Genomic DNA, 18,340 nt, shown 5'->3' with positions numbered 1-18,340 from the left:
TAAAGTGCCAGTTAACATTCCCTATTAGTTTATATAATTAGTAAAAAGTTTGTTAGCAATTTAGATAAGTTTTACATCTTTGCCACTTCATTATATTCTTTCAGCACTTTTATGTATTATTTTCATTTACGTTTTTCATCATAACACATGTTTTAAAGGTAAAATAACTCTTGCATGTATGATTAGTTACATTAAGTATCAATCATCTTTATTATTATTATTATGATATTATTATTATGATTATTCATTCTGATATTCAAAAAAGTAAAAGTGTGACACTTTGGTGCCTTTCTAGTTCATAAAGTAATAGTCTATAATGGCTCAACTATTTAAATTGAGTTAAATTGAGTTAAATTGTATTTAGTCATGTTTATATAAACCTTTATAATATTTTAATAGTGGTTCTAAAGATAACTTCATTGTCTCAAATGGTTTATATACAATTATCTTTTATTACATTTTTGGCGACGTGTTACAAAGTCATGCATTTGTAATTTTATGTATACATTGTGTTCCATATATTAGCAGTTTTGATAAGAACATCAAAATAACCAAAGTTGTGTATGCTCACAAGTTATAAACACAACTAAATTGTGATCAAGATTCATTTATAGTATGACACTCAAAGTGTCAAATTCCCTAAAGCATATTATAAACTTATCAAAGCTTGTAAGAGTTTGGACCGATAAATCCTAATGTCCCGGTCATATAACTTTTTCTAGTTGAGGTTATGTGATGAAAAGATTATTTATATTGGTTGAATAAAACAATTTCCATTTGTCGAACCTCAAATATGCTCACAAAGTAGTAATTTTACTATATATATATATATATATATATAAGGTTTGAACCAACCAGGGTAAGATCAAATAAAAAGTTTATTTTGCCTAAGTGGGATGAGAAGAAATCTTAACCATTCATTTTTCAAATCAATGGTTAAGATGAAAGTGTAGAAGAAAGGAGGAGTGTAAGGGTATCTTGGTAAAATCTTATTTATGAACTTTCTCTCTCCACATGCAAGGCACATGCATATTCCACCCCCATTTTTTAAACGTTCATAACTTTTTTATACGACATTATTTCTTCAAAAAAATTTCACCGTAAAATCGAGCGTCTTTTTATTTTTAATTTGAGTACCATATTGCTATATAAAATATCACGACCAAAAAAACCCACTAAAATGTGTTGTATTTCTATGTTGTATAACATTTTTTGTGCTAGATTTTTTTACTATATGTTTGTGCTAAATTTTTTGTGCTGGATTTTTTTGTCTTAATTTTTTTTCCTCAATTTTTTTGTGCTGGATTTTTTTGTACTACATTTTTTTGCTGAATTTTTTCATGCTATATTTTTTGTACTAGATTTTTTTTGCTATATTTTTTTGTACTAGATTTTTTTGTGCTATATTTTTTTTGTACTAGATTTTTTTTGTGCTATATTTTTTGTAGTACATTTTTTGTGCTATATTTTTTTATTGTATTTTTAAAAAACAAAAGGGGTGACACATGTCATTTTCAATCCTATTTATAAGGACCAAAATGCCCTTCATTCCTACTTTTTAGGAGTGCCACATGTAATAATCACAATCTTTCTTAGGCTACTTAGGGTATATCCACTTTTTAGTGGATTCTTAAGCCATTTCTTAAGGTAAATGCAATGATAGATTAGTGAAAGGTCGAGATCATGTACATAACAAAAGCAATGGTAATGATAGCACTATGAAAGTTGTGTGGTTATAATCCATTCCCTAAAAGTGAATGTGATGATATAATGATCGTTATAAAGGTCATGATCATGGTAAATGATGAGGGAAATCTTTTTCTTATGTTTGTTCTCTTGTTCATAAGTAAAAACTATTCTGATGTTAGTTACTTAAATTGATAGATAATAATTCATTTGAGTTAGTGTTGATGCTCATTTATACTGAATTTCACATGAATCCTAAATCAATGTTGAGAACCCGAAGTTCTCCCAAATGTATATACAAAGTCCCGTTTGTTTTAATAATGATTTTTCAAGTTCAACCCAAACTTTAGTTCATTGCACTTGGCGTTTTTTGGCTAACATATAGCCTAGTGATGGTAAACCTTATGAATAATACATGTTTTCCCTCTAAACAAAAGCTAAAACTATATTTTTTCACGTGGTAGAGACACTACTGATACTATTTCACATGTTAATAGCATATTAAATGCTCCAGAAGAGCATCGATGGTTTACCCACTGATATCGAATTTTGTAATTCATAATGCATCATATTCTAATGTATACCGAAGAAAGTTATTAAGTTTCCACTATGTTTGAATGAAAAGTCATCACCTTGGAATGGTGTAAAAGAAAATGTACTAAATATCTAAAATATATCATATAGTAAATATGGCCAGAAGACTATATTAGAAGTTACTAGAAATGATACTAATTTTCCACAATATTCCATTAAATCAAATATGGTGAGTAACCAGAAGTTACTAGAATATTTATATGTTCACCACATGGCATGACCAAATAGGTAATCAAGATAGCATCATGATATGCTAAACAATCAAACATGCTAACCGGTACCTTAGCACCTCCAAGTAATCTAAAAACATTGCTCCCAAAATGCCTTATCATATGTCTAGTTAGTTTTTTTTGTGGCAAATAAATTTTTATGCCTTTCCAAATAATAAACTCCTACAAACAATCCCTCTTATATGAGACCATTGAAATGTACAGTTGTGTGGATTGTGGCATTCATACATGGTTACATGTGAGTTTTTAGCTACCCATATGTAGCATATGCCCAACACTATGGAACGTTGTTTTTTTGACATGGTTTAACACGGTTCTTTGACAACCCAATTGTAGGGACCATTGTTGGGCACAATGTGAAATATAGTGAGAGACATACGTAGTCGAGACAGAATTCGTCGATTGATTATATCAATTCAAAACCAACTGCTTATCACAAATACTCCCCATTACAACTGGTCTCCTAAAGAGAACCAAGTTTCCATTTTTTTATATATATTTTGTTTTGCAGCCTATGTACCAATAGCACCACAATAACATATAAAATGGGATATGTACATCGTATTCCCAGTCTTAGGGGGAGACAAGAAAATGAAAGACTGGTAACATAAAAAATGCATCATATTATATATCGACCCCTAAAGTGGTCAATGCCAATCTGAAGTCCAAAAGAATGAGCGTGTATTTGCAAATAATAACAAATGAAATACAAGATGCATTCACTAACACAAATAAGGTGACAAAGTCACATATACCAGCTTAAACTTATCTGCTCGAATGGAAGTACTCACAAAATGATTATCATATTAATAAATTGTGAGAGATTAATCAGTTCCAAAAAGATAAAACCCACAAAACACAAAAAGAGCAGAGTAACGCAGTTGGTGTAACCCCAAAAGAGGTGACAATAAAACACCATAAGTGGTTGCATACAAAACCCCAGAAGTGGTTGCATACTAAACCTTAAAGAAGGTTGTTGTCAAAACCCCAAAAGAGGCTAATGGAGTTCTAAAAGAAACTCTAGTACCAAACAAATATGAGATCGCGATGAATTATGTACAAAATAAGTACAATATGGAACCGTAATGAAACACGTGTAAAATGATATATTTGATTATGCTATAGCAATAGATGTAATCGATGAAAAAAAGAATTACGTATATAGAAAGTGTGCAAGAGTGTACGCACACAAATAGCCAAAATGGCTACATGACTTAAGGTTGAACTAAATTTGCTCGACAAACTAAACGTTTTCGAACCATCAGTTCGAACACCTGTAGACGTCAAACCAGTAGGTTATAAATGGGTGTCTTTAAATAAAAGGAAACGTAAATAATGAGTTTTTGCGATGTAAGGCACGCATTTTAACATAAAGCTTTTTCCCAAATCCCAGCAGTTGATTACGAGGAAACGTATACCCCTGTAGTGGATGCGATAATCTTTAGATGTTTAAGCGGCCTCACAATCTCAGAATGACTTCAGATAAAACAACTTATGATGTCATCACCGTATACATGTACGAGACAATTGCAAATGACATCTGTATGCAAATATGAAAACCCCTGAAGGATTAAAAATGATCAAAGCATTATGAAACAATAACCCCATATGTGTTATATATATGAATTTTAAAGGAAACTACTCGTATGTGGTACAGTCGACTATACTCTGAAAAGAGAGGTATAATTTTGATAAAATGAGCTACATCTATTTAACAAGATTTCACTCTTACAGTGATAATGTAAACATCATCGAGAGGGAACTCTCAAACTAAAGAGGAAAGTTTTTGAATGACCTTGGCACGGTCTAATTATTACTCGAACTGCAGTTCGAGTATATATGTAATTATATTTTACTAATCCCTCAAGTACATCTAGAAGATGATGTTTGGATATTTTAGTATGGACATAGTTGAACCTTAAATTATGTTAAAGGTTGTTAAGTCATTTGTTATAAGAAATGCCTATTATCATCTCCTACCATAGTAGAGATTCTCATTCTAAAAGTGCCATCATTAAATGCATAAGTGCATTAATATGTTTTGCTAGCTATGTATGGTTATAATATTTTTCACTTGAGCTTATTGTCATGATATAACCTTTGTCAAGTGAAGAGACATTGGAATGAGTTCAAAGAAATATTTCAGGTATAAACGATATTTGATTATATTTTATTAACCCATCAAAATAAGTTTGGTTAGTCTTGTAGATGCAGGAATGTAACAAAACACAGTCGTGCACATTAAGGGATCAAGCGACAATTCATTGGCTACAAAAGCTTTGTTCGACTTTCAAGGAAGATGGACACATGTCACTTAAGGATACATGTTAAAATGAGGGGAAGACTTATTCAAGTTGCACCCTTTTTCCCTTGACTAAGTTTTATCCGATTGGGTTTTCTTAGTAAGGTTTTTAATGAGGCAGCATACCTGATCCAGAAGTATTAGGGGGAGACAATATGCGCTGCAATCTTTTTCCCTTAGCTGAGGTTTTGTCCCATTGGGTTTTCCTAGCAAGGTTTTTAATGAGCCAGCATCACCAAGCGTATTAAAGACTAGTATATTATCACGTGGATAGTCAAGGGGGAGTGTTATAAATAAACTATATATTATGGTGACTATCCACATTCTAACTCCCATCTCTTCATGTCCTTTGTATTAATGTAAGAACACTATATATAGAGTTCTTTGTATTGCATGTTTACATCTCAATGAAAAAGAATTCCTATTCACTTATTCTCTATAGTCTTGTTCTCTCATGTTTAGTATAGTTGTATATGGATTTCTAATAGACCGTTTTTTTACAACATACAATTAATTCTCCATCTCTATAATTATACTAAAAATCATCACATTTTCTCTATCTCTTTTTAATTAAATAATATTTTTTTATACTTTTATAATTACCTTTTTCTCTTTCCTCCACTCAGATTATGGAGGATCGAATGTTAATGCTCTAAGAAATAGAAACATCCATTTAGAATGATTGCGAGAAACAAAATATATTTAGAGTAAACTACAGTTTTAGTTCCTGTGGTTTACTCCAATTGACACTTTCAACCCTATTTTCAAAATTCGTTAACTTCACACCTCCAAATTTCCAAATTGCATCAATGTAACCCCCAGCTGCCTAATGACATCATCTATCTGTTAGTTTGAATGTGAAATGACAGTTATACCCTTTCAATTTACATTCTTGTGGTTTCTAATAATTGGAAATTTAAGTCCCTAGATATGATTAATGATTCCCGCCAAATTGTTTTTAAATCACCTAAATTAACTACCCATTATTAGTATAACTACCAATACATTATACGATTTTAAATCACCTAAATTAACTACCCATTATTAGTATAACTACCAATACATTACACAAGTATATAACGGTAACAGTAATGTACCTTTACTACCAATACCTTATACCAATATTTTAAATCACAAGCTGTCAAATGACCAATTACAGGCTAGAATTACACAATGTAGCATTAACTTTGACCCTGCAAAGTCAAATGACCAATTCAAGACTAGAATTACACAATGTAGCATTAACTTTGACCCTGCAAAGTCAAATAACCAAATTAAAGATTATAATTACACAATTAGCATTAACTTTGACCCTACAAAGTCAAATGAACAATTCAAGACTAGAAACACACAATGTACCAATTACAATTTGACTTTGCAAAGTCAAATAACCCATTATAGCCTTGAATCACACAATGTATCATTACAATTTGACTTTGCAAAGTCAAATGACCCATTACAGCTTTGAATCACACAATGTAAAATTACAGTCTGACTTTACAAAGTCAAATGACCCATTACAGCCTTGAATCACACACTGTACAATTACCGTTTGACTTTGCAAAGTCAAATGACCCATTTCATCCATTATCTGTTTTGAATTACACAATGAAACTATTTTAATTACATAGTTGAATTACACCTAGAAGTTAAGTCACACATCATAAATTACTTAGTAAACCATCAACTAAATTAATAAACAACAAGATGACACAATGTAGTCACATTTGCCATATTTGACTTTGCAAAGTCAAATTGTAATGGTACATATGCATGATCCTCCTGTTTGATTATGATAAAATCATAGAAATTCAAGATCCTGTTTCAAATTCATGAAATTCAAGATGCTATTTCAACAATCAAATCCTGTTTCAAATTCCTGTTTGACTGTGAAATGTCAAACATATATGAGATCCTCCTATTTGACTATTAATAGTCAAACATATGTTGTTATTCAGTTATTCATCATTCAGTTTCAAACATATGCAAGATCCTCCTGTTCAAACATATGCAAGATCCTACTGAATTTAACTTGGGACATTCTCCCTTCTATCATCAAACATCAGAGCAATAATTCAATCATCTAATATGTACTGAACAATAATTCAACAATCATACATAAACTAATAAATCATTCATCAACTGTCATTACATAAATACCGAATCATCTTGGTAAAAATTACTTACTTTAAACACCAAGATCATCAAATAAGTTTCCTAGTACTTATTGTTAAGTCATCCTACCTAGTATTAAATATGTATCGTTGTTGTAGATAACTCGCCGATTATCTGATGCCCCCAGGTCCAAACTGCAGGTCGAGGATCAGATGACCAAATACGAGGGCAACCATGTGAATCACAAATTGTGTGAGGGTCAAGTTGCCCCACACTTCAACTACAAAATTCGGGGAAAAGGTGAATCAAATCACTCTAATCAGTGACCATTGAACCAAACAAAATTCATGGATAAGTACATTATCACTGACCATTGCACCATGATTAACGCTTATTCTACACGTAATCAACAGTAAACAACAAAATTATATCGTAATCTACAGTAATCAGTAGGGTATTAACACTTATTGTTAAACCCTGATCCAAATCATCGAAATTAGTCAAAATTAAGCCGTAACCCCACATCAGGCTGGACGGTATGGGGACCGTCCCAGCTTTGTCATGGCCTGGAGCCGCCCAGCAAACCAATTCCGGAGGCCCGACGTCATCGAATTCGTCGAGATAGGGACGATGGAGACGGGCACATAAGGACAAAATTTGTTGCATTCCCTTCTCACACACACATATACATACAACATATACATATATATTTTAGGCCCATCCCCATTTCCTTAGCTCCATCCTATTTGCCCCATCCTCACACCCGATCTACGTGGCACTGACGTGGAGTGGAGGGTCATCCTCCAAGGATGAGCCTCTCCCATACCGTATAGCCTTATACAGAAATCAGCCAAAACTATCCTCAGATTAGCCCCAAATCATTACATTCAACCAACATTATATCTAAATCAGTAAACTTACTATTATCTTTCAACTAAAATCACAATGATTCAAGTAGACTATACCTCCCATAGCTATAACATGATTTCAAGCGCAGGTGAGTTCCATCCAGTGCAAGGGACTTTCAGTAATCGGAATCGTTGGCGGGAAGATTTAAGTGGTTTAGTTGGTGTAAGACTGAGTGGATTAAGGGCATGTTTGGCTAAGCTTTTCCAACCAACTTATTGACTTATTGACTTAATCAGAACGCTAAAAAGGAGTTTTAGTGTTTGGCAAAACTAAAATTCCTTTTCAAAATGACTTTTTGAAAGGAAGAAAAAAGAGTTTTTGAGAAGTTAACATGTTGTGACTTTTTTATCAACTTATAACTTTTCAAACACCAAATTACCAGATTACCACTGATTTAACACTCCTTATGTTATATTTGTTTGTCCTTTTAGTCATTTTACATCAATAAACTAAGCCAAACACTTTTAAAAAAAAAAAACAATTTATTGGCTTATTGGCTTTTCCCACCCCATAAGCTAATCCGAACACTTTTTTAAAAACACAATTTCAAAAAGTCATAAGTCAATAAGTCTTTTTTACAAAAAGTCCTTTTTCACTTAAATAAGCTTAGCGAAACATGCCCTAAGAAAAAGGGGTGGGGTGGGTAACTGATCTCATTAAGTAATTGTGGCGAAATGACTATTTTACCCTTGCGCCCTAAATGGGTAACAGTTAAATTGGATGACATTAAGGAGCAAGGGGTTACATTGATGCAATTTGGAAATTTTGTGTTGTTAAATTGACGACTTTTTAAAAGAGGGTTGCAAAGTGTCACTTGGCATAAACCACAAGGACTAAAACTACAGTTTACTCATATATACATATAATATAACAAAGAGGGTGTATAGTTCTGTCCAGGGCTGTCTCCGAAAATGGTAATTAAAAAACTTTTGGGCCTCGTGCGAGGTAAAAAAATTGGGCCCCTTCCTATAATATAAACTCATCAATCATATATAATAAATCACAATACGACGATAATTGTTGTAAAAATAAACAAATCAAAAATAGTGTAGCAAAATGAACAAACTTACGTTGAAACATTACTTAAACGAATCGTGAGGCTTTTTAGCATTTTTGAATGTAAATTCCCAATCAAGTATTTATAAACCATGATGATTCTTCTCTATATTTCAATGTATCATAATTATCCATGTTCATAGAGTGAATGCTAGAATCGATTAAAATAATAAATCCTAGTTTTATATTACAAATAAATTAATAGACCTAACATTAGTTTCAACACCCTCTGGACAAGCAAAAATAACTAACACCTGAATCCTTTGAGGAGAAGAACTATAATATGTTTAAACATATCCAAACTAATTTGGCAAAATGAATCTTTTCATACAAATAAAACAAACCGAACTAGATATTGAGTTCTTCTAAGTTTAATATTGAGTTCTTCTAAGTTTATATTGTAGACGGTTAAATGAGAAATAGAAAACCTACAAATTTAAACAAAAAAACATATAAAAACAAAAAAAAACATATAAAATATATTATGTAAATGGTTAAATGAGAAGAAAAAAATTGACAGAACTTACAAATTTATTTAGGCCTAAATTTAAATGTGAAAATTAAAATTAAAACTAAAAGACAAGCAATATTACAACTGGTGTAACTATATGGGCCTTTTTATAATCAGTTCTTTGAAAGTCCAAAGACAAACAAAACACTATATAAAGAAAATAAGAAAAGAAAAAGATCCGCAAGGGATTCGAACCCGGCATAGCCAGTTCGTGAGGGAGTGCCGCATCCATGGAACCAAAGGGTGAACTTGTTTATACTTTTCTAACCTAATAATTATAAACATGAACTATATATTTTTTAAACAATTTTAGGCCCCTAGATATTTTGGGTCTTGTGCGATGGCACGTACCGAACAGGCTCAAAGCCGGCTCTAGACTTCTGTCATACAATTGGTTGAGGTAAAGGTGGAGCCAATTAGGCTATGAGTACATGTATCTCATTAAATTCTTCTTCTTTTTTTTTTTTTTTTTTTTTTTTTTTTTTTTTTGAATTCTCGCACGCGTAATAGTAATAGCTGGTTGGAAGACCTAACCCCGGAGCCGGAAGACCAAATACAGATCTTGGTTCGATCCCACACCCTAATTCTTTTTTTCCTTTGCATTTTCTTTCTTTTATTTATTATTTTTATATATTAGAGAGTATAATTGATTTTTTTTATTTTAATAAAATTATAAAACATGTTATTAAATTCTGAATATACTGGTACGACGTGTTTATTATTATTTTAGTGTCAATGAAAAAAGTTTTGTTCAAGATTTAATGGTTAGATACTTAGATATAACTTATTTTTTTCTTTACCATAACGAGCCGAAACGATATCATCTAAACATCGAAATAAATATATTTTTTTGTCGTAAGCTATATATCGAGTGTCAATACCATGACAAAACGAACTGCTATTGTCCAAATAAAATAGATATGAAACATGTGTCTATTGCTACACCAACATTTGATATCGCATCTATCTACTATAATAAAAGAAACCAACTTTTGAACACGTGTCATTCAATGAATGTATTCTCAAATCTATACTTATCTTATATTAACTTAATAAATAATAAATTAATATTAAATCTTATCATAGTTTAATAAAATATTATCCTCAAATCTAAATTGTTAATTTAATATATTTTTAAAACAAATACCTCTCTTTCCTACTTATCAAATATTAAAGATATAAATAATAAATTAATTAAATGTTATCATAATTTATTAAAAATGTAACTTTTTTTGTTATTTGGTATACAAAGTTATATTTATTCAACTCGTGTAAAACACGGGGTTTTTAAAAATATAATTTTTTTATTATTTATTATACAAAGTTACATTTATATAACCCGTTTAATACAGGAAGTTTTTAAAAATATAACTTTTTTTATCATTTGCTATGTAACACTAGATTTATTCAATATGTGTAATACACGGGTTTTTTAAGGATATAATTTTTTTTATTATTTGGTAGATTTTTCAACCCGACTATACACGGGTTTTTTAAAGATACGACGTTTTTAGTACTTAATATACAAAATTACATTCATTCAATCTGTGTAATACACATGGTTTTTAAAGATATAACTCTTTTTATTATTTGATATATAAAATTACATTTATTTAACCCGTACAATATACGAGGTTCATAAAGATATAACTTTTTATTATTTAATATATAAAATTACATTTATTCAACACGTGTAATACACGGGGTTCTAACCTAGTAGGTACTGTAACGAACCAAACCAATACCAACCAAAGACCCGTAATGTAGCGCATGAATCCCACCACTAGTTTTTATTATTTATTAGTAAAATTTATTGTTGGAACTCCCTTAACTAGATCGTTTAGATCTGCTCTCAGTTAGTTCTATATATTAGCTTGGATTTAGCGTGGGGTTCTAGAGTGAAATTAGTGTATTTGTGAACTGAGTGAACAAATCCTGACTATTGATTTAATCATCAAATTGTAAAATACACTAGTATATTTTCATCATTAAATCTTGGCCATTGATTTACACTTGTGTATTGATAATTAAGAGCTATGTTTAGTTTACTAGTGTTTATAATAAGGGGGTTGTTCAATAATGAACCTAACCCTATTTAACTATATATTATAAATTTTTGTTAATTAATATAAGTGAAGAATTTCATAGACACAAAAGTTCTCTCTACTTTATATGGTATCAGATCCCACTTCTAGCTCTTCTTCATCCATCAACTCGCTTACCTCATCCCGTACTTCATCGACGACGAGCACCACACAACCATGGGCAAGTAAGATATCTAATAAAAAAAAAAGAGCGGCTCTAGTACGTTGTAATATATCTAATAAAACCGTCAATGGAATTAGGATGTTATTCAAAAAGAGAGTATTAAATTGTTTGTAAGATATCTAATAAAACCGTCAATGGATCACCTTGTGGATTAGCGGATCCACAATGTTTGTAAGAAGTTTTCAATATATGTTTTTTTAAAGAAAATATAATACAAAATATAAAAAAAATCCAAAATTAGAATAAAGTTTTTTATTTTGTTGCAGGCGGGAAAGGACGCAAACAAAAAATAAGAAGAAATCTGGGCTTTACTATTTCAACCCTATGTAATTGTCTCTTTTTTAAGTTTATGGTAAAAAATGTCAACACTAAAGATTCTATTATTCGTTGAATGGTTTGGTTTATTTTTTAATTTACATTTAATGTCTTAATATTGCTTTTTTACCCTTTATTGGCAAAAGCCGCAAAACCTTGACATAGAAATATTGAGTTAATTTATTTAGTTGTTTTTGGCCCACACTTTAAAGGTTAGTTTATATAAATGGTTTTGGCCGGCACTCATAAGATTTACTTAATTGTTTTTGGCCCGCACTTTAAAGGTTTTTTTTATTTTTTATTTTTTTTTATTTTATTTTTTTTAAATTAAACTTCATTAGAAAACCAAAACCCCCGACTAAGTTTCGAGGAGAAACTAAGCCGCCAGGGCAAAAACAATTACATCAAACGAAAACTACACCAGTCATTCCAATCCTCAACAATTTTGTTTTGCCTATGCTTAAACCAAAGAAAACTCGTTGTCTTGTTATTCGCCACTATATCCACCACCTTAAAACTCTTATGTTCGAACAAACTTTGATTTCTTGTACGCCAAATCCACCCACCAACAACTTCCTCGAATAACTTCCTTCCTCATAGTCGATTATGCACATGATTTATGAAACTCGAACATATCACTAACCATGAAAGCAAACACAACTGGAATTCTGCCCCAAGCCGAGAACCCTTGCCAAACTCCCAAAGCGATTCTGCATCCTGTGAAAATATGTTCAACATTTTCCTCCCAATCACCACAAAGAACACAGTCCATATTACCTGCATCAATGTTTCTTTTCATAAGAGTTGTTTTCGTCGGGATTCAATCTAAAGCTAAACGCCAAGCGAAAATGTTACACTTGCTTGACAACCACCTACACCACTTGAAAATATAATTTTCGTTCGAAGCGTCCGGTAATCCTTTAAATATCATCTTCTTTACCGACTTGACCTGACCGTAAAAGACCCTTATATAATTGTTTTTGGCCCGCACTCATAAGGGTTAATTTATATCCTGATTTGATGAACTTGTATAACTAATTTTAAAATACCATTTAATAATAATTTAGAAAAGTTATGTAAAATTATTTAAGCTCCGGTCAGAGTGGGGTTAGGGGCTTCTTTTTGGGAGGGTATGAGATCTCTCTCTCATCTATTAAAGATTCTCACCACTCAAAAAAAAAAAAGCTATTATAATCGAGGATTATACCAGAACTATTTTGGGTTATATTTTGGATAATTCATCATGGATACGCTGTATTTTGGCTGAAAATATTTTTGGAAAATATATCATTCTATGTAAAAATAATATATAAAGCTGTTGATAATGTCTAGAGATCAATAACTAGTTGAATCTCTATTTTTGTTTAGAAAAATAATTCATATCAAACTACATTTTTACATGAAGTTTTATATTGATTAAAGATGCTGATCAGACGAATTAACTATAGCATTGACTTGACTTATGTTCAAAATTTATTAGATATTAATTGCCATTTTGGGTATGCAATCTTCATAGAAGTGTTCATGAGGATTTGTAGTTTCTTCTTTGCCATTTTCCTAATTCTAATGTTATCACCCACTGAGGAATTACATCCTACAGCAAATCTTTACACAACATGGACCACCAACAATGACCAACCCATGCTCCTTAGAGAAACCAATATAGCTAAATTCGCCTGTGGTTTTTTCTGTGAAGGAAATTGTACCTCTTACCTCTTTGCCATATTTATTTCTCCAACCAAATACTCCGATACTCAGGTCATTTGGTCCGCCAACCGCGACTATCGAGTCAAGAAGAATGCGATATTGAATTTCACCGCAGCTGGAGAACTGTTCCTACAGGATGCAGACGGAAGAATAGTTTGGACCACAAACACTGCAGGAAAGTCAGTTGCTGGCATGAACCTAACTGATGCCGGAAATCTGGTTTTGTTTGATAACAATAACTCGGTAGTTTGGCAATCTTTTGATCACCCAACAGATTGTCTGCTACCTGGCCAAAAGTTGTTCCAAGGTCAAGAATTGAAATCTAGTGTTTCCTTAGACAATTCGTCGGAAGGTATGTATTCTCTTCAAGTCACGGATAAAGGTTTGTTTGCTTATGTTCACTCAAACCCACCTCAACCCTATTACAGTAGGTTTACCTATCTATACGGCAAACCCAACACAAATAAAGTTAGAAAATACGTCAGCTACTTGAATGGGGGTTTGGCATTTTTCATATATTCTTCCGAGTCAAGTGATCCCGACGTTGTGATTGGCATACCTCAAGCATCATCGGCTCAGTATATGAAACTGATGTCAAATGGGCATTTGCAAGTGTTTGAAGGGAAACGGCCATCTGGAGGGTGGATGGTGGTAGCCGATCTTACTACAGGTTATGTAGATGAGTGTAGTTATCCTTTAGTTTGTGGAAGAAGTTCCGTTTGCTCAACTAATCAACAATGTAGTTGTCCTGAAATAGAATATTTTAGACCCGTAGACGATCACCAACCCAACCTGGGTTGCTATGAAGTTACTCCACTCACATGTAATTCTACACAAGGTCAACATTTTATTACACTCGAACATGTTAGGTACTTCACCTCTACTGCCGACATGGATGGGGTGAATATGGATACTTGCAAACAAGCATGTCTAAACAGTTGCTCATGCAAAGCAGTGTTTTTTCAGTATTATTTAAATGCTTCAAGTGGAAAATGTTTCTTAACTTCAGAGATATTCACAATGAAGAGTGTTGATCGAAATGATATTAATACTGTAGCTTTCATAAAAGTCCAGAATGTTACATCACGTCATTCTTCTCATCAAGTTGCAACAATTGTAGGCTCTACGATTGGAAGTTGTGTGCTTCTGCTTGTTGTGGTCATAGGGTTTATTACGTATGTAGTCCTAAAGCGAAAAAGGGATGCTGAAATGCAGGAAGAGTATTTAGATCAAGTTCCAGGAATGCCAACACGGTTTTCTTATGAAGAGTTAAAAACTGCCACTGATAATTTTTGTAAAAAACTTGGTGAAGGAGGATTTGGGTCGGTTTTTGAAGGGAATCTAAAAGATGGCACAAAGATTGCAGTAAAACGCCTTGAAGGTCTTTCACACATTAAGAGATCATTCCTAGCTGAGGTTCAATCCATTGGCAGCATTCACCATGTGAATCTGGTTCGACTTAGAGGATTCTGTACTTGGAAATCCCAAAGTTTTTTAGTGTATGAGTTCATGAGCAATGGGTCATTGGATCGGTGGATCTACCATGGAGTTCGGGAGCAAATACTTGAATGGGAATGCAGAAAGAAAATCATTCTTGATATAGCCAAAGGTTTAGCATATCTCCATGAAGATTGTAGGCAAAAAATCATCCACCTGGACATTAAACCTCAAAACATACTACTAGACGATCATTTCAATGCCAAAGTATCTGATTTTGGGCTATCTAAGCTCATTGATAGAAATCAAACCCAAGTGATGACCACGATGAGAGGAACCCCTGGGTATCTAGCTCCAGAATGGCTTAGCTCAGTTATTACTGAAAAGGTGGATGTGTACAGCTTTGGAATCGTTCTCTTAGAGATCTTGTGTGGAAGAAAGAATTTTGACCGTTCTCAGCCAGAAGAAAGCTGGCACTTACTTCGTGTTTTTCAAAAATGTTCGGAGCAAGAAACGTTGTTAGACATGGTTGACATAAACAATGAAGATATGCAAAAAAATGGTACAGAGGTCATGAAAACGATGAAGATGGCTTCCTGGTGTTTACAGACCGATTATACGCGAAGGCCTTCAATGTCATTAGTGGTTATGGTGATAGAAGGAGCAATGAACATTGAATCAAACTTGGATTATAACTTCACAGATCCTCGACTACAAAAAAACAATAGTCAGGAGAAAGATTTAACATCATTACTGCCTTTTGTTCTATCTGGGCCAAGGTGAGTTGATCATTTCTATGTTTCTGTATATTTGTAGACGAATTGGTCTTCAATGAGTTTACTCAATCTAATTTGCATTTATGCTTGTAGTGTATTACATTTGGTGTGAGTACAAATGAAATGGTTGTAATAAAGTCAAATTATTATGGTTTTAGCTGCTTATACTATGTCAATGTCCTGCATTCTGCTTCACTTGTATGATTAGCTCTTCAAGTATCGACGACTCTGCCTTCCTCTTTAGAGGAAACAATGGACCTCTTTAACTTTTCTTAGCTCCATTGTTCAAATCAATGGTGTGTTTATTACCTTTGAATCTCAGTCCGTTTGATCGCCAATTGAGACTATCTGGTCAGGCACGGTGCAATATTGAATCTTACTGCTGCCAACAGAGACGATCTGTTTCTTGAATGGAGTTCGTCATGGTTCATGAGCTCTCCTGAGAAACGGGCCTATTTTTTTTTTTTAAATAAATCAGGCTATCATAACCGTTGATAATTCCCGGTGAAGTATGTTGGGTAATCTTGATGTTCGCCGTTTTGAGAGGCGTGTTCGGAGAAGGGGTAGCAGCCCTCTAAACTGCGGGGCTGAGAAAATTGAGAGACGAGAAAGTTGCAGGTTCTGTGTGAACTGAGAAGACGAAGCAGTAGCAGTGTATGATCTCGATAAGAAGCAGTTGCCGCAGCGGTTTATCACAACATATGTGTTCAACAGAAAGAAAGTGAAAGTGAAAGTGAAAGCAAGCAAGGTTGATCAAAGTCGTGATTGGAAGAATGAAGCACGAAGCAATGATCAATTTTCAGGTTGAGAAAGAATTGAAGCAGCAAGAAAATTTAATAGAAGGAAGAAGAGAAACGAACATTCCTGTTTGTTTGTGATGATAAGTATGAATAAAAAATAATCAAAATTGAAGATGGTGGTTCCGAGTGGATAAGTCTTGGTGTTTTAAATTCAAATCCAAGTTTGAATTTTGAACTCACATATTTAAAAAAAAAATTATAAAGCAAATTACGAAAGTAATTATGGTGAAGTTAGCAAGCAACCAGCACACCTCTGAATTATTTACCCAGCCATCATCGATGGAAATAAAAGCAAGGAAGAGCAAGAATTAATTGCAGGAGTGATCAAGTGAAGGTCCGAACGCATGAAAATCAGGTAGCAAGTGGCCTGTGATTTATTGAAGCAAGTCAGCAAGCATGAGGAGCAAGAAGATTCGATGTAAGCAAGCAAGAATGGATCGAATCAAGCATGAAAACCGATTCCGGTTATATCATGATAGCAAGTAACTGAAGCATGTCGTTTAGCAAGAATGAAAGCGCCCAGTGGTACTGCAAGAAAGAAAGAAAGTAGCAGGCCGCAAGAAAGAAAGAAATCGGACCCGTGTGGTTCGTTTAGCAAGAGCAAGATCTAAGCCATGTGTGGTTCGAATAGAAAATCAGCAAGGAGATTCGAAGCAAGCAAGCGAGAGACTTCGAATCAGAAAGAATCAAGCAAGTAGCAAGGAGAAAGAACCCACATCAAGATTACGGGGTGAATGTTGGGTAATCTTGATGTTGCGGGTTATTTACGGGTCAAGTACGGGTTGAGTAGGATACCGGTAGTGGTTAAATGAGTTGCCAAGTAGAAAACGGGTCACTAGAGCATGGATACGGGTTAGAACCATGGGTCATGGAGCTGGAATGGGTCAGCAGAATATTTGGTCCATGTTGACCGAGTTTCCTGGAAGTGGACGTTTGGAAGTTAACATGGGGTTTGTTCCAAAATAACAGGAGAACATGGGTTTATTTTAGCATGTGTTTGTTTATGTTTTTCATTATAAATAGCATGTGTACGTAGAATAAATATCTCTTGTACTCTCATTTTTCATTTAAGCAAGAAATATAGCATTAAACTTTGTGTGTTTGATCTTGGGCTGATAACCAACAAAGTAACAATAGGTGGATCAGTTCATGGAACCTTAACCGTTGTGACAGTACCGATTATGGTGTGATTATAGCCTTCTTAATCACAATGGTGGTGTTCTGAAATGTGCTATACGAGTTACCCAATATTTGGATGGTACGGATCCTATGACCCGCGCCCCTCTCACCCGTGTGATTTTTCACATGGAGATGCGGGCTTTGTCCCAAGTGGTCATTGTGGGTTTGGAGTGCTGCCTTTTGACAATCATTCACGAAGAATTTGGAACCACCCATGACCCCAGCCCTCAACAATAAAAACTAGACACAACATAATGTGTTTGCAATTGAGAGCCATCTTATGAAGTTACAAAAGCTTGTGGCCACTGGTTACGGGTGTGGGTCTAGCTTGTGATTGGTTTGATTTTCAATACAAAAATATATGAGTAAATTACGATTTTGACCCCTGTGGTTATATCAGTTTTACCTTTTTACCCAAAATGAATCTTTTAACATCTGAGCCTCCAACGTCTTTT

At 33.4% G+C, this 18,340-nt stretch overlaps 2 protein-coding genes across 2 annotated transcripts; both read left to right on the top strand.

The window, feature by feature from the left end:
* Positions 1-13,552: 13,552 nt before the first annotated feature.
* LOC110900399 (epidermis-specific secreted glycoprotein EP1-like) lies at positions 13,553-14,669 on the top strand. The gene is made up of 2 exons (XM_035981832.1): positions 13,553-14,562; positions 14,660-14,669. The coding sequence occupies exons 1-2, from the start codon at positions 13,553-13,555 to the stop codon at positions 14,667-14,669; spliced, it is 1,020 nt and encodes a 339-aa protein (XP_035837725.1).
* A 7-nt stretch (positions 14,670-14,676) lies between these two features.
* LOC110897351 (G-type lectin S-receptor-like serine/threonine-protein kinase SD2-5) lies at positions 14,677-16,063 on the top strand. The gene has a single exon (XM_022144108.2). It carries the CDS (start codon positions 14,714-14,716, stop codon positions 15,911-15,913), a length of 1,200 nt encoding a protein of 399 aa, XP_021999800.2. The 5' UTR covers positions 14,677-14,713; the 3' UTR covers positions 15,914-16,063.
* The last annotated feature ends 2,277 nt before the right edge of the window (positions 16,064-18,340 follow it).

The sequence above is a fragment of the Helianthus annuus genome, chromosome 13 (genome assembly GCF_002127325.2).
Source record: "Helianthus annuus cultivar XRQ/B chromosome 13, HanXRQr2.0-SUNRISE, whole genome shotgun sequence".
In the NCBI taxonomy this organism is placed as follows: domain Eukaryota; kingdom Viridiplantae; phylum Streptophyta; class Magnoliopsida; order Asterales; family Asteraceae; genus Helianthus; species Helianthus annuus.
This window is presented reverse-complemented; position numbering and strand designations above follow the sequence as displayed.

What these genes read in the sequence shown, in the direction of transcription:
- LOC110900399 (XM_035981832.1), top strand. Translation starts at nt 13,553, where the DNA reads ATGTTATCACCCACTGAGGAATTACATCCTACAGCAAATCTTTACACA.
- LOC110897351 (XM_022144108.2), top strand. Translation starts at nt 14,714, where the DNA reads ATGAAGAGTGTTGATCGAAATGATATTAATACTGTAGCTTTCATAAAA.